The sequence below is a fragment of the Oncorhynchus masou genome, chromosome 21, assembly GCF_036934945.1.
Source record: "Oncorhynchus masou masou isolate Uvic2021 chromosome 21, UVic_Omas_1.1, whole genome shotgun sequence".
NCBI classification, from domain to species: Eukaryota; Metazoa; Chordata; class Actinopteri; order Salmoniformes; family Salmonidae; genus Oncorhynchus; species Oncorhynchus masou.
The window spans coordinates 14,945,127-14,966,807 of record NC_088232.1 but is presented as its reverse complement, the minus strand read 5'-3'; the positions used below and the strand labels follow the sequence as shown (position 1 = coordinate 14,966,807).

At 43.3% G+C, this 21,681-nt stretch overlaps 1 protein-coding gene across 2 annotated transcripts; it reads left to right on the top strand.

Annotated features, from left to right (window-relative positions):
* Positions 1-2,817: 2,817 nt before the first annotated feature.
* LOC135507844 (RNA transcription, translation and transport factor protein-like) lies at positions 2,818-21,516 on the top strand. 2 transcript variants are annotated; one of them, XM_064927541.1, is made up of 8 exons: positions 2,818-3,003; positions 3,560-3,684; positions 4,440-4,540; positions 5,168-5,253; positions 12,105-12,193; positions 12,418-12,486; positions 13,107-13,155; positions 20,831-21,516. In XM_064927541.1, the coding sequence occupies exons 1-8, from the start codon at positions 2,943-2,945 to the stop codon at positions 20,983-20,985; spliced, it is 735 nt and encodes a 244-aa protein (XP_064783613.1). In that variant the 5' UTR covers positions 2,818-2,942; the 3' UTR covers positions 20,986-21,516. The 2 variants fall into 2 exon arrangements, with proteins under 2 accessions (XP_064783613.1, XP_064783614.1); XM_064927542.1 differs by having other exon boundaries at positions 2,819-3,003; positions 4,440-4,539; positions 5,176-5,253.
* The last annotated feature ends 165 nt before the right edge of the window (positions 21,517-21,681 follow it).

Here is a 21,681-nt window from a genome sequence, read left to right as displayed (position 1 = left end):
GCGGGTTGTGCCTTTTTCTTTTAATGATTACATTTGTTGATTGCACTTCAACTCACATTGGTTGAGCATACTCCACTTTTTTCCATTATCAATATTTATTTACAGACACTAGTAAACAACAGTGTAATCATATTTAAGTTAATATTATATTCAAGTTAACTGCCACTTGATTCTCTGCCCATGTAGGCATCCTACTCTCGTCCCCGCTCTCCAGGCTGCCCTGCCCTAAGCACACCTGCCACCATCATTACGCACACCTGCTTCAATCATTGCACCCATCAGCAATTCATTGGACTCACCTGGACTCAATGACCTGTGCTATTACCTCCCCTATATCTGTCTGTTCCCAGCTTTAGCATTAATTGTCGTTTGTTGTTTTGTTACCAGGTTCTGATACTGTTCCTGTCCTTTTCCATGTCTGTGCTATATTAAATGTTCACTCCCCATACCTGCTTCTCTACTCCAGTGTCAGTTCTTACAGAATGCGGAAGCCACCAAATGAAGCATCGGGGAGTGCTGGCTTTTCGGTTGGTGGTAACGCCGGGTCCGGAGGCCGCCGCCGATTGAACCGAGGGCGCCTCAGCTGGCTCGTCGGGCTTCCACACCCTAGCTGGCTCGGCAGGCGCCCATCCCACGTCAGGCCTCAGCCGGATCATCAGATTTTTACAGCTCATCAGGCTCCCACACCTCAGCGGGACCGACAGGATTTCACACCTCCGCCGGATTGCCAGGCTCCCACGCCTCTGTTGGTTCGTTGGCATGTTACGCCCAGCCGGCTTGTCCAGAGCCCGTGCCTCAGCCGGCCCGTCGGGCTCACCCAGGTGGGTAGCCGAGTGGCGCCCACTCTCCCTCCCGGGCGCTTGAGGGTGCCAGGCTGCCCTGCACTACACACTCCTGCCACCATTATTATGCACACCTGCTTCCCTCGTCACGTGCATCAGCGATTCATTGGACTCACCTGGACTAAATCACCTGTGTTATTACGCTGTTCCTGACCTGTTCCATGTCTGTGCAATTTTAAATGTTCACTCTCCGTACCTGCTTCTCTACTCCAGCGTCGGTTCTTTCAACTCTATTTCAATGAGACCACACATACTAGTCACACTTGAACTCTCACGCCCAACTAGGAGAGGTAGGCTACTGAAGCAGTGAAGTGACTCTTTGAATGATGCAAAAAAAATGTGTTTTTAATACAATAGGTTGACTAACGCACACAAAGCGGAAAGAGGATTGTTTCCAAATAATCTGTCGAACCCTCCCAAAAATGTCATCCCAAAGTCGTCTGTCTGACCGCCCACTCCCAGCCACATAAAAAAATCTGACCACGCAGCAATGATCCCGCAAGAATGCAGCTTCTAGTGCAGTCAGTACACAACACTATGCTCATCATGTCTTAGCAGGATCAAATGGTGACAGGGCTCCCAGCAGTGTCAGACAGCCAGGGAAGACCAGTCTACGGAGCTCAGGTGAATTTTGCAGTAGGCCAACATTAACAATATCAGTGAATGACACCAAGTTCCATTTTGAACAGGACAGCAGCTTAAGTTTAAAGCTACAGTCCGGGATCTGGGAATAATGGTCATTTCAACTATTGAACCATTGATTCTATTATTGGATAATATAATGTATGAATGTCCGAAGCCTTGGCCAGGTCGATGAATACAGCTGCACAGTATTGTCTCTTATCGATGGCGGTTATGATAATGTTTAGGACCTTGAACGTGGCTGAGGTGCACCCATGACCAGCTCTGAAACCAGATTGCATAGCGGAAAAGGTACCGTGGATTTCGGAATGGTTGGTGATCTGTTAAAAGTGCTTTCCTCACCATTTTAAATAAGCATGCCCCGTTCAAAAAATGTAGAACCAGGAACAGATATAACCCTTGGTTCACTCCAGACCTGACTACCAGCACAAAAACATCTTGTGGCACACTGCATTAGCATTGAATAGACCCCGGGATATACAACTTTTCAGAGAAGTTAGGAGCCAATATACACAGGCAGTTAAGAAAGCAAAGGCTAGCAGAAATTTGCATCCTGTAGCACCAACTCCAAAAGGTTTTGGGACACTGTAAAGTCCATGGAGAATAAGAGCACCTCCTCCCAGCTGCCCATTGCACCGAGGCTAGGAAACACTGTCACCACCGATAAATCCACAATAGAGAATTTCAATAAGCATTTTTCTACGGCTGGCCATGCTTTCCACCTGGCTACCCCTACCCCAGCCCTGTACCCCCCACAGCAACTTGCCCAAGCCTCCCTCATTTCTCCTTCACCCAAATCCAGATAGCTGATGTTCTGAAAGAGCTGCAAAATCTGGAAAATCAGCCGGGCTAGACAATCTGGTCCCTCTCTTTCTAAAATTATCTGCCGGAAGTGTTGAAACCACTATTACTAGCCTATTCAACCTCTCCTTCATATCGTCTGAGATCCCCAAAGATTGGAAAGCTGCCACGGTCATCCCCCTCCTCAAAGTGATAGACACTCTAGACCCAAACTGCTACAGACCTATATCTACCCTGCCTTTCTAAGGTCTTCGAAAGCCATGTTAAAGAACAACCAGGCATCCTCTACTGACAGAATGAGGTCAATATCCTTCCAGAATACCTGGGCCAGGATGCAGCAGAGCGTTTCCATTTTACGGCAAAGGATTTACTTGAGCTACTGGCACAAGCAGTACCACCATCTCATGCCCGGGAGCCCGTGGCGCTATGGAATATGTTTTTGTTTGTGTGGATTAAGCAACCCCTCCGCCTTTTCTTTATTGTTCGACCCTGTACAGTTGGTGGCGGTAATGCACCATAAACACTTGATGCCAACCGCCGTAAACCCCACAGAAGAAGAAGTCTACCGGTTTAGCCACATTAGAAGAGGTGTCTCGCTTTCGGGCTAAAAGTTTATCTAAGGGCTAGTTATAAAGCTAGCTAGAACATCTTGTCAACATGTTTCGAAGAAAACTGACAGCTTTGGATTACCATAACCCCTCTGGGTTTGACTGTAAAGGTAGCTATAAAACCACGACAAACGAGTTATCTGCTAATGAATGACGTACATTTTCAGAGCTAGCCATGGCCATGCTCAAATATGTTAGTTAGCATCTAACGTTACCTTTTAACGAACAAGCTCTTACTCTTTCTAAAACATTTCAATACAGCCACGCCTGTAATATGTATTTAGGCTTTGTTCATATTGGCTGCGTTTATGTCATGAAAAAGTATTAATATTCGTGTTAGGTGGTTAGGTGTGGTACTTGTGCATTAGCTCAGGTAACGTTAGCTAACTAACTAGCTTTTTGGGAGCTTACTAACAGTGCCAAACAGGCAGTGGAGGCCGAGAACCTAACTAGGTTTGGGGTGGCATCGGAAATTGGTACAGTATCTATGCATTGTTTCTTTGTATTGTGACTAGTCGTATGTGAATTTCAGCCGGTTGTATATACAAACTATAATTTAATATTAAAGGAACACCTACTACCACCGACACATTTATGCAGGTCAGTTAGCTTTGCAGTGAATCTAGCTATGTGTCACTGATTTAGCTAATATTCTGTTTTGCACAGATGAGACAGAGTTCAGGAATTTCATTGTGTGGCTGGAGGACCAGAAAATCAGACACTACAAAATTGAAGACCGGGGCAACCTGAGGAATATCCCCAGCTCGGGATGGCCCAAGTCCTTTGAGCAGGTGAGCAGCAAGGCTAGTTACAGTTACTATACTGGAATCAACCCTTGGGTCAGAAAAAGTGTTGTTCATATTACATCCAAGTAAAACGACATGGATTGTGTTCAGTAGGGTGCACTGTAGCAATACATTTTGCAATGTATCTGTGTCCTTTCTTATTGGAGAAGTTTATGTAGTATCTCCATGTGTTATAACATTTTCTCCTTACTGAACCATGGTGGGGCTCTTTTCCCACTTTATCACCATATCAATTATCAATGTGTTCTCTCAACCCCTTCCCTAACTGTTTACATCATGAGCAAAACAATCAAGCCAGTTCAGTTGTCGAATGCTGCAGATCAAAAATCCATGAATAGGACTGACTTAATTAGTTCTTCTAAATGTTGGAGAGGCATCTTTGTCCTACGTTAGCCTACATCTATCTGAACATTCCAAAATGTTGTGTCCTGTTCAACATGCCCCAAGATCAGTCAGTAGGCCTAAAAATGCTTAAATGCTCATAGTAAGCTGATTTACCACCCTCATCACTGGTCTCCATAGCTGTGATCCTCTTTCCAACTGCCATTTTTGAGAGAGCGGTAAGGGGAAAGAGGATTCGAGGACAGAGGGCGCTTTCTGGTCAGGGAACAGGGATGGTAATTTCACAACCCCAATGGAGGTTCTTCAATGAAGAAGAGTACGGTACACCTAGTCAGGAGGGCACACTGGGGCAAGTTTTCTCCCTACGGAACATGAGCCTGACTCTGTTTCCTATGCAGTATCTTCAAGATGTGAATTGCCCATTCACTGTCGAAGAGAGACAGGAGTCAGTGGACTGGTTGCTGGGTCTAGCCGTTCGGTTGGAATATGGCGACAATGGTATAGTATTTTCTCTCTTTTGCTTTATTCAAAAAAATGTGGCCATATGATTCGGTGCCTATTGTTTGTACTTGGGCTACTTGTTGTGGCATATTACTAGTTTAACTATTGTAGTCCATTGAAGATGACAATACAGTATATTTTCAACCAACCTTTACTTGGAGATACCGTGTAGCAGGGGAACTCAACTCTTACCCAATGAGATCCGGAGCCTGCTAGTTTTCTGTTCTACCTGATAATTAATTGCACCCACCTGGTGTGCCAGGTCTAAATCAGTCCCAACTTCTTCTTTTTTTTAAGCAGTGGAACTGGCTTCGAAGTCCGGAGTTGAGTTTGAGTGCTGTACTTTATAGTATTGTGGTTGTGGTGGTGGTCATGCGTCCTTTAGCCACCAGATGGCAGCATTGTCTTAACAGTGGCATCTTGGTCTGCTCTACCATAAGGGATAATCTAGTTCCACCCTCTCTTGCCATACACTGTATTGTCCTCGTTCAGGAATGTTAAATATATGTGCTTATACACTACTAAAGCAAGTCTTTGTTGTAAAAACAGTTTGATGGTAGTAGTATGTAGTTAGTGGGGGGCATGGACTAAGTGGTCACTGTCTGGATGTTGTGTGTCCTACTGGCTCCCCAGTTGAGAAGTACAAGAATTGCCCGCCAGCCACAGCCACCGAGGCGGCGAAACCCTCGGATCCCCTCATCCATCTGGACAGTGAGCATAACCACTCCTTCCTCTTTACTCCTTTCTCTGTCCCTGATGTTCTGTGATAGAATCGTTTGATTATAGAAACCAGTGAAAAACGTAGTACTAAAGTGGGTTAGCTCAACCGTGTCTGCCATTGGAACAGGCCAATTATCAGCAACCATCACTCCCGTGTAGATATTCCATTCCATTTTTAATTTTGTACAATAGTAATTTACAACATGAACAATGTCTACACTACACTGTGTTTCTGATCAATGTTGTGTTATTTTAATGGATAAAAAATGTGCTTTTCTTTCAGAAACAAGAACATTTCTAAGTGACCTCAAACCTTTGAACAGTTGTGTGTGGTACAAGTCAAAAGTTTGGACACACTTACTCGTTCAAGAGTTTCTTTATTTTTTATATTTTCTACATTGTAGAATAAAGACATCAAAACTATGAAATAACACATGGAATCATTTAGTAACCAAGAAAATGTTAAATCAAAATGTTATATTTGAGTGTTGAAAGTAGCCACCCTTTGCCTTGATGACAGCTTTGCATACTCTTGGCATTCTCTCAACCAGCTTCATGGGGTTGTCACCTGGAATCCATTTCAATTAACAGGTGTGCCTTGTTAAAAGTATATTTGTGGAATTTCTTTCCTTAATGCGTTTGAGCCAATCAGTTGTAGGGGTGGTATACAGAAGATACCCATATTTTGTAAAATACCAAGTCCATATTATGGCTTGAACATCCCAAATAAGCAAATGGAAACGACAGTCCATCAAACCTTTAAGAAATTAAGGTTATGAGGAAACTGGCTCTCATGAGGACCGCCAAAGGAAAGGAAGACCCAGAGTTTCCTCTGCTGTAGAGGAAAAGTTAGAGTTAACTGCACCTCAGATTGCGGCCCAAATAAATGATTCTCAGAGTTCAAGCAACAGACACATCTCAACATCAACTGTTCAGAGGAGACTGCGTGAATCAGGCCTTTATGGTCGAATTGCTAAAAAATAAACCACTACTAAAGGACACCAATAGTAAGAAGATTTGCTTGGGCCAAGAAACACGAGCGATGGTCATTAGACCGGTGGAAATCTGTCCTATGGTCTGAGTCCAAATTTGAGATTTTTGGTTCCAACCGCCGTGTCTTTGTGAGATGTAGAGTAGGTGAACAGATGATCTCCGCATGTGTGGTTCCCACCGTGAAGCATGGGAGGTGATGTGGGTTGCACATTTTGGAGAATATTCAGCGGTGGAAACTTTCCGTGGGAATTAATGGAAATATATGCAAATTAAAATTAATACCATTTAAATGTATATATATATTTTTTTGCATTGGATATATTTACCATATCATATGGAGACAGAAACAGAAACCTTTTTTACCTTGTAATAATTAGACATAATTGCAAATTATTTAAATCCTTCCAATAGAAAATGTAAAAAACAATTTAGTTATGAATTGAACTTTAATTAAATGAGTTGACTTCACATGGGATGATTTCACAGAACAACAAAAGAAATGGAATATTGTTTGATCCCCTATGAACCATCGTATCTCCCGAAAACGTTTTCAACATACATCTGTAAAATAATAGTCTATAAACTAAAGCTTTGGTTGTCTTCCTCTCAGGCTTCCATGTCTTCTCCCTGGACCTTCTCAATGTCCACCTCCTGAACATCAGACTGAGGCCTCATCTTCAACTGCCCCTTTCTAACCTTGTTGAGGATGGCATGTTGTCAGGCTCAAAAGGCCTCAAATTTGCCCGGATGGCCACCAATTTGTCAACCCTTGTATTGGTCAGCATGTTGCATACTTTGGTGTGGGTGTTCCCAAACAAGTACCAGTTGCTCTCTGAGATGGCTGATGTTGGTGGGATTTGGAGGATGATGGAGGCAATAGGGGAAAGAGCCTCAGATCCACAAAGTCTCTTCCACCAGGTGGCTGATGAGATATGTTGGTATGACTGCCGTATTGCATCTCCAACCCAAAGCCCTTGCTTGGAAGTGTACTTTTCCAGACTGCCAAGAACCTTGCCCTCATCCAGGCCAAGGTGGCAAGACACGGTAGTGATAATACCATAGGCCTCATTGATCTCTGCACCAGACAGGATGCTCTTGCAAGCATACTTGAGGTCCAACATGTATGCTGCTGCGTCTATGGGCCTCAGGTAGAAGTCTAAACTTTTTTTGGTGCATTTCAGAACTGCAGTTTCCTCTGCTTGGAGCAACAGTGAAGTGGGCAGGGCAGTACCGATTTCTTCTCTTACATCCTCAAGCGGAGTCTGAACATCAGACAGGATGCTATTGTCTCCCTCAATCCGTTCAATGGCTACTGCTATAGGTTTCAAGCTACTTTACCACTCTCTCCCAAAATACATAATCCAGGAGGATCCTCTTGATGGGGCTGTCCACATCGGCAGACTGTGATATGGAGACTCCTTCCCCTCCAGGAGACTGTCAAACATGATGACAACACCACCCCAACGGGTGTTGCTGGGCAGCTTCAAGCTTCTTCTCACTTAGCTTGGTGAAGTAGATTGCTGCTATAACTTGATGACCCTTCACATACCAAACCGTTTCCTTGGCTTACTTGTAGCCGTTTCCTTGGCTTACTTCAGTGCCATGATGTCCTTGAGGAGCAGATTCAATGCATGAGCAGCACAGCCAATGGGTGTAATGTGAGGGTAGGACTCCTCCACTTTAGACCAAGCAGCTTTCATGTTCGCAGCATTGTCTGTCACCAGTGCAAATACCTTCTGTATTTGGTCATTGATGACTGGTTCAGCTCATCTGCAATGTAGAGACCTGTCTGTTGTGCTCTTGTAGAATACTGTTTGAAGGCTGGAGATGATGTACTTAATTATTCCTTGCCCACGAACATTTAACCACCCATCAGAATGATTGCAATAGTCTGCTTTCTCTATGATTTGCTTGACCTTCACTTGAACTCTGCATCCAGCAAATAAGTAGATAAAGCATGTCTGGTTGGAGAGTTGTAAGCTGGGCGAAAAACATTCAGAAATCTCTTCCAATACACATTGCCTGTGAGCATCAGAGGTGAACCAGTTGCATACTCAGCTCGAGAAAGACATTAATCAGCATTTCTGACTTCGTCCCTCCATTGAGTCAAAAAACAAAATCTGATCCAGGAGGACCATGAGCTGTTGCTATCGTTAAGGTGTCTGATTCATCATTTTCACCTCGAATAGAAGTAGAGGGACTTTTGTCAGAGGTTGCTTGTTGTGAGCGCTGAGGGAACTGTATGCACTTGGCCAGATGATTCTGCATCTTTGTTGCATTCTTGACACATGATGATTGGACACAGTATTTGCAAATGTACACCGCTTTTTTTTCTAAGGATAGTGCCTGTGGCATTTTCCTGAAAAAAAAACAAATGAAATTCCATGTACAGATTAATAGTTAAGCAGTTAGATTAACGCTTTTTCAGTTCTGCCCACAAAATTTCTATAGGATTGAGGTCAGGGGTTTGTGATAGCCACTCCAATACCTTGACTTTGTTGTCCTTAAGCTGTTTTGCCACAACTTATGCTTGGGTCATTTTCCATTTGGAAGACCCAACTTCCTGACTGATTTCCTGACTGATTTCTTGAAATGTTGCTTCAATATATCCACATTTTTCCTTGCTAATGATGCCATCTATTTTGTGAAGTGCACCAGTCTCTCCTGCAGCAAAGCACCCCCACAACATGATGCTACCACCCCTGTGCTTCATGGTTGGGATGGTGTTCTTCGGCTTGCAAGCCTCCCCCATTTTCCTCCAAAACATGACGATGGTCATTATGGCCAAACAGTTCTATTTTTGTTTCATCAGACCAGAGGACATTTCTCCAAAAAGTAAAATCTATGTCCCCATGTGCAGTTGCAAACCGTAGTCTGGCTTTTTTATGGCGGCTTTGGAGCAGGGGCTTCTTCCTTGCTGAGCTGCCTTTCAGGTTATGTCGATATAGGACTAGTTTTATAGATTTTATAGGTACTTTTGTACCTGTTTCCTCCAGCATCTTCACAAGGTCCTTTGCTGTTGTTCTGGGATTGATTTGCACTTTTCGCACCAAAATACGTTCATTTCTAGGAGACTGAACGCGTCTCCTTCCTGAGAGGTATGACGGCTGCGTGGTCCCATAGTGTTTAGACTTGCATACTATTGTTTGTACAGATGAACGTGGTACCTTCAGGCATTTGGAAATTGCTCCCAAGCATGAACCAGACTTGTGGAGGTCTACAATTTTGTTTGAGGCTTTGGCTGATTGATTTTCCCATGATGTCAAGCAAAAAGTCACTGAGTTTGAAGGGAGTCCTTGAAATGCATCCACGGGTACACCTCCAATTGACTCAAATGATGTCAATCAGAAGCCTCTAAAGCAATGACTTAAATTTCTGGAATTTTCCAGGCTGTTTAAAGGCCCAGTCAACTTAGTGTATGCGAACTTCTGACCCACTGGAATTGTTTCACTTAAATCACAATCTGTCTTTGTAAACAGTTGTTGGGAAAATGACTTGTCATGCACAAAGTAGATGTCCTAACCGACTTGCCAAAACTATAGTTTGTTAACAAGAAATTGGTGGAGTGGTTGAAAAAACAAGTTTTAATGACTCCAACCTAAGTGTATGTCAACTTCCAACTTCAGCTGTCGTCCTTGGCTCAGACAGTGTAGTAGTGTGGGCTCAATAGCGTCTCATTAGTGTGCAAGATCTTGAGAATCAGCTGTACATGTGATGGAAGAATGCACTGTGCATGCAGAGGGTTGCAATTATGTTGAATTTGGGATATGACTGTTTATCTCAACTTTTTTGATGAAATTAAGCAAAATTCCTGGGCTTAACGTCCCATGGAAATTGTCCAGGAAGTTTACCGGAACGTTTCCGACCCTTTGCAACCCTAGGTGCTTTGCTGGTGACACTCAGTGATTTATTTAGAATTCAAGGCTCACTTTACCAGCATGGCTACCACAGCATTCTGCAGAGATATGCCATCCCATCTGGTTTGCACTTAGCGGGACTATCATTTTGTTTTTCAACAGGACAATGACCCAACATACCTTATTTTGTAGTTTTGATGTCTAACAATGTAGAAAATAGTTCAAATAAACAAAAACCCTTGAATGAATATGTGTATACAAATGTTTGACGTGTGTGTTTAACTTATACACTATATCACAAAAGTGAGTACACCCCTCACATTTTTGTAAATATTTGAATATATCTTTTCATGTAACACTGAAGAAATTACACTTGTGTAAATTTGCTGTCCCCTCAATAACTCAACACACAGCCATTAATGTCTAAACCGCTGGCAACAAAAGTGAGTTCACCCCTAAGTGAAAATGTCCAAATTGGGCCTAAAATAAGCTATTTTCCGTCCCCAGTGTCATGTGACTCGTTAGTGTCGTTAAGGTCTCAGGTGTGAATGGGGAGCAGGTGTGTTAAATTTGTCATCGCTCTCTCACTCCCTCATACTGACTGGTCACTGGAAGCTCAACATGGAAACTCATGGCAAAGAACTCTGAGGATCTGAAAAAAATAATTGTTGTTCTACATAAAGATGGCCTGGCTATAAGAAGATTGCCAAGACCCTGAAACAGAGCTGCAGCACAGTGGCCAAGACCATACAGAGGTTTAACTGGACAGGTTCCACTCAGAACAGGCCTCGCCATGGTCGACCAAAGAAGTTGAGTGCACGTGCTCAGCGTCATCCAGAGGTTGTCTTTGGGAAATAGACATATGAGTGCTGCATATGAGTGCTGCTGACATATGAGGTTGAAGGGGTGGGGGGGTCAGCCTGTCAGTGCTCAGATCATACGCCGTACACTGCATCAAATTGGCCTGCATGGCTGTCATCCCAGAAGGAAGCCTCTTCTCAAGATGATGCACAAGAAAGTCCGTAAACAGTTTGCTGAAGACAAGTAGACTAAGGACATGGATTACTGGAACCATGTCCTGTGGTCTGATGAGACCAAGATAAACCTATTTGGTTCAGATGGTGTCAAGCGTGTGTGGCGGCAACCAGGTGAAGAGTACAAAGACAAGTGTGTCTTGCCTACAGTCAAGCATGGTAGTGGGAGTGTCATGGTCTGGGGCTGCATGAGTGCTGCCGGCACTGGGGAGCTACAGTTCATTGAGGGAACCATGAATGCCAACATGTACTGTGACATACTGAAGCAGAGCATGATCCCTTCCCTTCGGAGACTGGGCCGCAACATAACGACCCCAAACACACCTCCAAGACGACCACTGCCTTGCTAAAGAAACTGAGGGTAAAGGTGATGGACTGGCCAAGCATGTCTCCAGACCTAAACCCTATTGAGCATCTGTGGGGCATCCTCAAAAGGATAGGTGAAGGAGTGCAAGGTCTCTAACATCCACCAGCTCCGTGATGTCGTCATGGAGGAGTGGAAGAGGACTCCAGTGGCAACCTGTGAAGCTCTGGTGAACTCCATGCCCAAGGGGGTTAAGGCAGTGCTGGAAAATGATGGTGGCCATACAAAATATTGACATTTTGGGCCCAATTTGGACATTTTTACTTAGGGGTGTACTCACTTTTGTTGCCAGCGGTTTAGACATTAATGGCTGTGTGAGTTATTTTGAGGGGACAGCAAATTTACACTTATACAAGCTGTACACTCACTACTTTACATTGTAGCAAAGTGTCATTTCTTCAGTGTTGTCACATGAAAAGATATACTCAAATATTTACCAAACTGTGAGGGGTGTACTCACTTTTGTGATATACTATATATTACGCACATACACAATCGCACCAACGGGGACAGTTGTGACTCCAGCTGACTTCATGAATGTAACTGAGTCAACAGCCTCCATGTTGTGTTGACTAAGTGTGTGTGCTCCTCAAGGCAGCAACCCAGACTTTAAGGCTGGTGTCTTAGGCCTGGCTAGCCTGCTGAAGATCCAGCGTCACGACGACTACCTGGTCATGCTGAAGGTGAGAACCCGCGGCAACCGAGACCCATATCAGACGTACTAATATCCTTTTTGCACTACTGAGCCAAGCCTAGCTGTAGTGCGAGGGCCTGGTTACTCACCCAAAATATCTGAGCCAGTACAGTTCGCCACTTTACTAATTTCTTATGAACAGGGTATAAATGACGAACCTGTGCTGATTTCAGATTTGATAACAATGGTGTGGTCATTTCCCTTGTCTAACAGGCTATAAGGATCCTTATCCAAGAGAGACTGACTCCAGAAGCCATAGCCAAGGCCAGCCAGTCTAAAGAGGTGATTTTACTTTTGAAGATTGAGTCTTTGACTGACTGAGATCCACCTACACATTTAGGCTTCATCAAAATGCGTTGTTTTGAAATGTGATTCAAAAGAGTACCCACAATATTTCATACCTGGGTCCAAACAGTATTTGTTTTCATTTACGTTGAATTGAGCCTGCCTGGTGTGCCAGATGGACAGGTTTTGCACTGGGAAAGCTCAATTAAGCACAGTGTATTTGAAAGAAAACAAATGTAATTTGATCCCAAGTCTGACACTTCTATTCTCTCAATCTGACATGATAATACATGGGAACTCTCAGCACACGTTACTGCTCAGGGCCCGTATGTATCAAGCATCTGAGTACTAATTCAGGATCAATTTAGCTTTTTGAATCACAATGAATAGGATCGAATGTGGACCTGATCCTAGATCAGCACTCCTACTCTGAGATGCTTGATACATACGGCCCCATAGTATGATAGGTAAGGCCTGTGTTGAGTGGTGTTGGAGTTGTCTAGGTGGCTATGGTATTTTAAGTGACCGCACATACAGTATATTGGCATTTAATGTGTCCGGATTTGCTTTTAATTGCCGTGATGTATTTCTTCCTGTTTTTGCCTTGTCTCCTCAAGGGTCTCCCTGTGGCCTTGGACAAGCACATCCTCGGCTTTGATACTGGAGGTGAGTGCTCACAGTCGAGTTTTTGGAGTAATACACACACTAATTTTTAAACCATGTGCCTTGTCATCCTTAATTTCCTCATAAATGGACTTGACTAAATTACATTTTAAACACTTAATTCTCCCATCTTCTTGTGCCCAAGGCAATTATAATAATCTAAATTGTCTCCAAACATTCTGTCCTATTGATATGATAGACATGGCATCTATCTTGACTGTACTGTTGATGTAATACTCTGTAGGATTGCTTGGGTGGGTATGGCCATCACATTGTGTCAAGATCTGTTCCAGATCAGTTGGAGACACATCTGCGCAAAGGAAACAGGGCATGGAACGTGTCATTGTGGAGACTACAGTGGTTCTTCCTGTAAAAGTTGCAGTACACCTTGCGGGCTGCCGAAGAATTCTGTGGCACGTTATTTAAGTGTCAGCCATTGTTGCATTAATGCTAGTTAGTGCTAGTTTGACCACCAGAGGGCTTCTTTGAGAAGCATTTGACAGTCTAATATTGGCTATACTATTTTGAAACCTTTTTTGTAAGAACATAGTATATGGGATTGATTTTAAGAAATGTTGCTTAATATTATGGTGTTTCCATTCCAAGAAAAACGAAAAATGAAACATTCAGGGAAAGTGGTGCTGTATAACGTGATTGGTCAGGAGTAGGTTACAGTACTAAGACTAAAATTATCCTAACATTTCCACACCCTCATGTTCAGTTTTTCCAAAAAGATTATTTGTGGAGGAGAAAACGCTCCGTTTTGTTCACGTTTGGCTAAGAAAAAAACCCGAAAATTCAGTCATTACAACGCCGAACTTTTTTCCTAAGAAACTCCATAATATCGACAGAAATATGGCAAACGTTGTTTAGAATCAATCCTCAAGGTGTTTTTCCTCTGAAGAAAATTGAAAAATACACGCAGCTGGAGATTACGCAATAATTTTGACGGAGGACACAAAGCGGGCACCTGGTAAATGTAGTCTTTTATGGTCAATCTTCCAATGATATGCCTACAAATACGTCACAATGCTGCAGACACCTTGGGGAAACGACAGTGTAGGCTCATTCCTGGCGCATTCACAGCCATATAAGGAGACATTGGAACACAGCGCCCTCAAAATCTGGGCCATTTCATGTTTGAAAATTCATATTGGATACGCCTGTAGCATCAGTTCTGTGGCACTCACAGAGGCAGCAGGGTAGCCTAGTGGACTAGTAACCGAAAGGTTGCAAGTTCAAATCCCTGAGCTGACAAGGTACAAAATCTGTCGTTCTGCCCCTGAACAGGCAGTTAACCCACTGTTCCTAGGCCGTCATTGAAAATACGAATTTGTTCTTAACTGACTTGCCTAGTAAAATAAATAAAAAATAAAAATATCTTTGCAGTTTTGGAAACGTCAGTGTTTTCTTTCCAAAGCTCTCAATTATATGCATAGTCGAGCATCTTTTCGTGACAAAATATCTTGTTTAAAACGAACATTTTTTTAACCAAAAATTAAAAGAGCGCCCCCTATATCGAAGAAGTTAACTTCTTGTTAACCGTGCTTCATTGGTCTGTTTCGCTTGATGGCCCTCCGACCTGCAATCGTTTTCTGTTTTTTTTTTGTGTTCCCTTTCTTGTAGTGTATCTTATTTCCCGTTTTACTATCGTCCTGGGCTTATAGATCGCGTCAATCCTTCATTAGATGAACCGCAACATGTCGGCTAAAGCAATTTATTTTAAAAGTTTTATTTTATTGAACCTTTATTTACAGTGGCTGCGAAAGTATTCACCCCCCCCTCCCCCTTGGCATTTTTCCTGTTTTGTTGTCTTACAACCTGGAATTAAAATATATATTTTTTGGGGGGGCTGTATCCTTTGATTTAGACAACATGCCTACCACTTTCAAGATGCAAAATAAAAAATAAACAAATATTACCCAAATAAACAGAACTTGAGCGTGCATAGCTGTTCTCCCCCCAGAGTCAATACTTTGTAGATCCACCTTTTGCAGCAATTACAGCTGCAAGTCTCTTGGTATGTCTCTATAAGCTTGGCACATCGAGCTACTGGGATTGTTGCCCATTCTTCAAGGCAAAACTGCTCCAGCTTCTTCAAGTTGGATGAGTTCTGCTGGTGTACAGCAATCTGTAGGTCATGCCACAGATTCTCAATTGGAATGAGGTTGGCCCATGACTAGGCCATTCTAAGACATTTAAATGTTTCCCCTTAAACCACTCGAGTGTTGCTTTAGCTCTATGCTTAGGGTCATTGTCCTGCTGGAAGGTGAACCTCGGTCGCAGAGTCAAATCTCTGGGAGACAAACTGGTTTCCCTCAATTTCCCTGTATTTAGTGCCATCCATCATTCCTTCAATTCTGATTAGTTTCCTAGTCCCTACAGATGAAAAGCATCCACACAGCATGATGCTGCCACCACCATGCTTCACTGTGGGGATGGTATTCTCGGGGTGATGAGGTGTTGGGTTTGCGTCAGACATAGCGTTTTCCTTGATGACCAAAAAGCTCAATTTTAGTCTAAACTGACCAGAGTACTTTCTTTTGGGTCTCCCACATGCCTTTTGGCGAACACCAAACATGTTTGCTTTTTTTTTTTTTCTTTAAGCAATGGCTTTTTTTCTGGCCACTCTTCCATAAAAGCCCAGCTCTGTGGAGTGTACGGCTTAAAGTGGTCCTATGGACAAATACTCCAATCTCCACTGTGGAGCTTTTGCAGCTCCTTCAGGGTTATCTTTGGGTTCTTTGTTAACTCTCTGATTAACATGTCCAATACAGCAAATGAAAGATAAACATCTTGTTAATCTACCCATCGTGTCCTATTTCAAAAAAACAGCCATTTTTCCAGCCAAAGATGGGAGTCACAAAAAGCAGAGATGTAAAAGTATTTAATCAGCCACCAATTATGCAAGTTCTCCCACTTAAAAAGATGAGGGGCCTGTAATTTATCATAGGTACACTTCAACTATGACAGACAAAATGAGAAAGAAAAATCCAGAAAATCACATTGTAGGATTTTTTATGAATTTATTTGCAAATTATGGTGGAAAATAAGTATTTGGAAGCGGTCCTGCTGGGGCTACAAACAAGCAAGATTTCTGGCTCTCACATACCTGTAACTTCTTTTTTAAGAGGCTCATATGTCCTCCACCCATTACCTGTATTAATGGCACCTGTTTGATCTTGTTATCAGTATAAAAGACACCTGTCCACAACCTCATACAGTCACACTTCAAACTCCACTATGGCCAAGACCAAAGAGCTGTCAAAGGACACCAGAAACAAAATTGTAGACCTGCACCAGGCTGGGAAGACTGAATCTGCAATAGGTAAGCAGCTTGGTTTGAAGAAATCAACTGTGGGAGCAATTATTAGGAAATTGAAGACACACAAGACCACTGATAATCTCCCTCGATCTGGGGCTCCACGCAAAATCTCACACTGTGGGTTCAAAATGATCACAAGAACGGTGAGCAAAAATCCCAGAACCACACGGTGGGACCTAGTGAATGACCTGCAGAGAGCTGGGACCAAAGTAACAAAGCCTACCATCAGTAACACACTATGCCGCCAGGGACTCAAATCCTGCCATGCCAGACGTGTCCCCCTGCTTAAGCCAGTACATGTCCAGGCCCGTCTGAAGTTCGCTAGAGAGCATTTGGATGATCCAGAAGAAGATTGGGAGAATGTCATATGGTCAGATGAAACCAAAATACACTGCTCAAAAAAATAAAGGGAACACTTAAACACAATGTAACTCCAAGTCATCACACTTAGGAAGCAACACTGATTGACAAATTTCACATGCTGTTGTGCAAATGGAATAGACAACAGGTGGAAATTATAGGCAATTAGCAAGACACCCAATAAAGGAGTGGTTCTGCAGGTGCTGACCACAGACCACTTCTCAGTTCCTATGCTTCCTGGCTGATGTTTGGTCACTTGAATGCTTGCGGTGCTTTCACTCTAGTGGTAGCATGAGACGGAGTCTACAACCCACACAAGTGGCTCAGGTTGTGCAGCTCATCCAGGATGGAACATCAATGCGAGCTGTGGCAAGAAGGTTTGCTGTGTCTGTAAGCGTAGTGTCCATATTATGGAGGCGCTACCAGGAGACAGGCCAGTACATCAGAAGACGTGGATGAGGCCGTAGGAGAGCAACAACCCAGCAGCAGGACCGCTTCCTCCGCCTTTGTGCAAGGAGGAGCAGGAGGAGCACTGCCAGAGCCCTGCAAAATGACCTCCAGCAGGCCACAAATGTGCATGTGTCTGCTCAAACGGTCAGGAACAGACTCCATGAGGGTGGTATGATTGCCCGACATCCACATGTGGGGGTTGTGCATACAGCCCAACACCGTGCAGGACGTTTGGCATTTGCCAGAGAACACCAAGATTGGCAAATTCGCCACTGGCGCCTTGTGCTCTTCACCGATGAAAGCAGGTTCACACTGAGCAGATGTGACAGTCTGGAGACGCCGTGGAGAACGTTCTGCTGCCTGCAATATCCTCCAGCATGACCGGTTTGGCGGTGGGTCAGTCATGGTGTGGGGTGGCATTTCTTTGGGGGGCCGCAAAGCCCTCCATGTGCTCGCCAGAGGTAGCCTGACTGCCATTAGGTACCGAGTGGAGATCCTCAGATCCCTTGAGACCATATGCTGGTGCGGTTGGCCCTGGGTTCCTCCTAATGCAAGACCTCATGTGGCTGGAGTGTGTCAGCAGTTCCTGCAAGAGGAAGGCATTGCTGCTATGGACTGGCCTGCCCGTTCCCCAGACCTGAATCCAATTGAGCACATCTGGGACGTAATGTCTCGCTCCATTGCACCACAGACTGTCCAGCAGTTGGCGGATGCATTAGTCCAGGTCTGGGAGGAGATTCCTCAGGAGACCATCCGCCACCTCATCAGGAGCATGGCCAGGTGTTGTAGGGAGGTCAAACAGGCACGTGGAGGCCACACACACTACTGAGCCTCATTTTGACGTGTTTTAAGGACATTACATCAAAGTTTGATCAGCCTGTAGTGTGGTTTTCCACTTTAATTTTGAGTGTGACTCCATATCCAGACCTCCATGGTTGATAAATTTGATTCCATCGATCATTTTTTGTTATTTTGTTGTCAGAACATTCAACTAGTATTTAATAAGAATAGTTCATTCATTCAGATCTAGATGTGTTATTTTAGTGTTCACTTTATTTTTTTTGAGCAGTGTAGAACTTTTTGGTAAAAACTCAACTCGTCGTTTTTGGAGGACAAAGTTGCATCCAAATAACACCATACCTACTGTGAAGCATGGGGGCTGATTTTCCGCAAAGGGACCAGGACGATGATCTGTGTAAAGGAAAGAATGAATGGGGCCATGTATCATGAGATTGAGTGAAAACCTCATTCCATCAGCAAGGGCATTGAAGATGAAATGTGTTTGGGTCTTTCAGCATGACAATGATCCCAAACACACCGTGCGGGCAACGAAGGAGTGGCTTCGTAAGAAGCATTCCAAGGTCCTGGAGTGGCCTAGCCAGTCTCCAGATCTCAACCCCATAGAAAATCTTTGGAGGGGGTTGAAAGTCTGTGTTGCCCAGCAACAGCCCCAAAACATCACTGCTCTAGAGATCTGCATGGAGGAATGGGCCAAAATACCAGCAACAGTGTGTGAAGACAAAGTATTGAGAAACTTTTGTTATTGACCAAATACTTATTTTCCAACATAATTTGCAAATTCATTAAAAATCCTACAATGTGATTTTCTGGATTTTTTTTTTCCTCATCATTTTGTCTGTCATAGTTGAAGTGTACCTATGATGAAAATTACAGGCCTCATCTTTTTAATTGGGAGGGAGAACTTGCACAATTGGTGGCTGACTAAATACTTTTTTGCCCCACTGTAGATAAACTTAATCACTAACCTTTGATCTTCATCAGATGACACTGATAGGACATCATGTTACACAATGTTTTTAACATTAAACATCAATGTTCCAACCGGAGAATTCCTATGTCTGAAGAAAAGGACTGGAACGAGAGTTAACTCTGTCGGGAGCGCGCGTCATGAGACCAAGGCACGATGCCAGACCACTGACTAAAACAGGTCTCATGAGCCCCTCCTTTATTGGAGAATCCTCATTCAAGTTTCTAAAGACTGACATCTAGTGGAAGCCGTAGGAAGTGCATCTTTATCATATGCCACTGTGTATTTGGTAGGCCAAGCTTTGAAAAACTTCAAACCTCAGATGTCCCACTTCCTGGTTGGATTTTTCTCAGGTTTTCACCTGTCATATGAGTTCTGTTATACTCAGACATCATTCAAACAGTTTTAGAAACTTCAGAGTGTTTTCTATCCAATGCTAATAATAATATGCATATATTAGCATCTGGGAAAGAGTATGAGGCAGTTCACTCTGGGCACGCTATTCATCCAAAAGAGAAAATGCTGCCCCCTATCCCTAAAGAGTTCATGCCCTCCTTGCCTGGTCTGTGAGTATGTGGGCAGCCCTCTCTTGGCAGGTTTGTTGTGGTGCCAAATTCTTTCAATTTTTTTAATAATGGATTTAATGGTGCTCCGTGGGATGTTCAAAGTTTCTGATATTTTTTTATAACCCAACCCTGATCTGTACTTCTCAACTTTGTCCGTGACCTGTTTGGAGAGTTCCTTGGTCTTCATGGTGCCGCTTGCTTGGTGGTGCCGCAGACTCTGGGGCCTTTCAGAACAGGTGTGTGTATATATACTGAGATCATGTGACACTTAGATTGCTCACAGGTGGACTTTAATTAATTGTGACTTCTGAAGGTAATTTGTTGCACCAGATCTTATTTAAGGGCTTCATAGCAAAGAGGGGGTGAATACATATGCATGCACCACTTGTTTTTTAATAATTTCACTTCACCAATTTGGACTATTTTGTATGTCCATTACATGAAATTCAAATAAAAATCAATTTAAATTACAGGTTGTAATGCCACAAAATAGAAAAAACGCCAAGGGGGATGAATAGGCACTGTAACTAGGCAAGTCAGTTAAGAACAAACTCTTATTTTCAATGACAGCCAAACTTGGACGACGCGTGGCCAATTGTGAGCCGCCCTATGGGACTCCCTATCACGGCCGGCTGTGATACACCCTGGATTCGAACCAGGGACCGTAGTAATGCCAATTGCACTGAGACCGCTGCGCCACTCGGGAGCCATGACATATGTTTTTCATTAACAATGTGTGTTCTCTTTTTGCACTGTTGTGCAGTTTTGAGCCAAGGATTCATCTGACAAACAAATAACTTTGTGTCCTTCAGGCCCAGACATGGTTCAAAGCTGATGAGAGTATGTTTTATTATTAACTAAAGCATAAAGATGTTGAAGCCATATTTGCCTCGGGATCCATCCTAGTTGGTATTCATGAGTTTTTTTTCGGTGCAGCCCTTTGTCCACTGATCTCAATGGATGGTTGTCGGCATCGTTGTGTGCTCTGCAAAACTCATGTTTTTAGTACACAATTGTTGATTTTATTACACAGTATGTCTACACATTTATAGGCTATATAATTTAAGAAAAATGCACTGAAACACCTCTTTAGTTTTGGTGATCCTCTCAGCTCTGGCTCATTTTCAAGTCCTCCGCTGATCACCGACTGAGCATAATCTCTTCCTCTGTAATATGGCCTCTAACGGTGTGTGCCTCCTTTCTCTGCAGACGCCACCCTGAACGAAGCGGCTCAGATCCTACGTCTACTCCACATCGAGGAGCTACGTGACCTGCAGACCCGGATCAATGAGGCCATCGTAGCCGTCCAGGCCGTAATTGCAGACCCGAAGACAGACCACCGCCTGGGCAAGGTCGGCAGATGACCTGGCCTGCCTGACCCCTTGACCTCTGCCTTTAACCCCCAACAGTCTGTGAAAAAGAAGTACCACACAAACTATACATGGATATTGGTCCAAGACCTTGTCCTTATTTTATTTTAGTCCAACAACTAGGACTAAGCCTTTGAGTTTCATTTTTTTTTTTTTTTTTTTTTTTTTTTTTGGATTTGGGACGGTTGGAATGAAATGGACGTTTTTTTTGTTTTTGAGAAAGAAATGCATTTGTCGCATGAGTGTTGGAATGAGAATGTATGAAATACATTGGGGGGGAACTTTGGTTTGTGTTCATAAGAAATTGGAAGTGCTATCAGATTCTGTGCTGAAATTACCCTTGGAGTTGGAGATGGAATCAGTGATAAAAGTCAGGAATTACATCTTAGGAAAGATAAAGGATTAAAAAACTGGAAGAACAAATATTTGGCGACAGTGTTGAAATACAAAATGATTAGTGCACAGAATACCCAAATACTGCATTGCTGTTTGTTCATTCAATACAAATGGATAGATTTAACTGGACTTGTGGCTCAAAGATCTATTTTTTATAGTAAGGTAAATGAGGTAAACTAATTTATAAAACTTTATTTGCGGGGGAGGGAAGTCACAGATGACGTCTGGAAATTTATTTTGGTGGTGGTTGGTGAAATCCTTGCTTTGTTGCAAGAGTCCTTCATTCGACGCCTC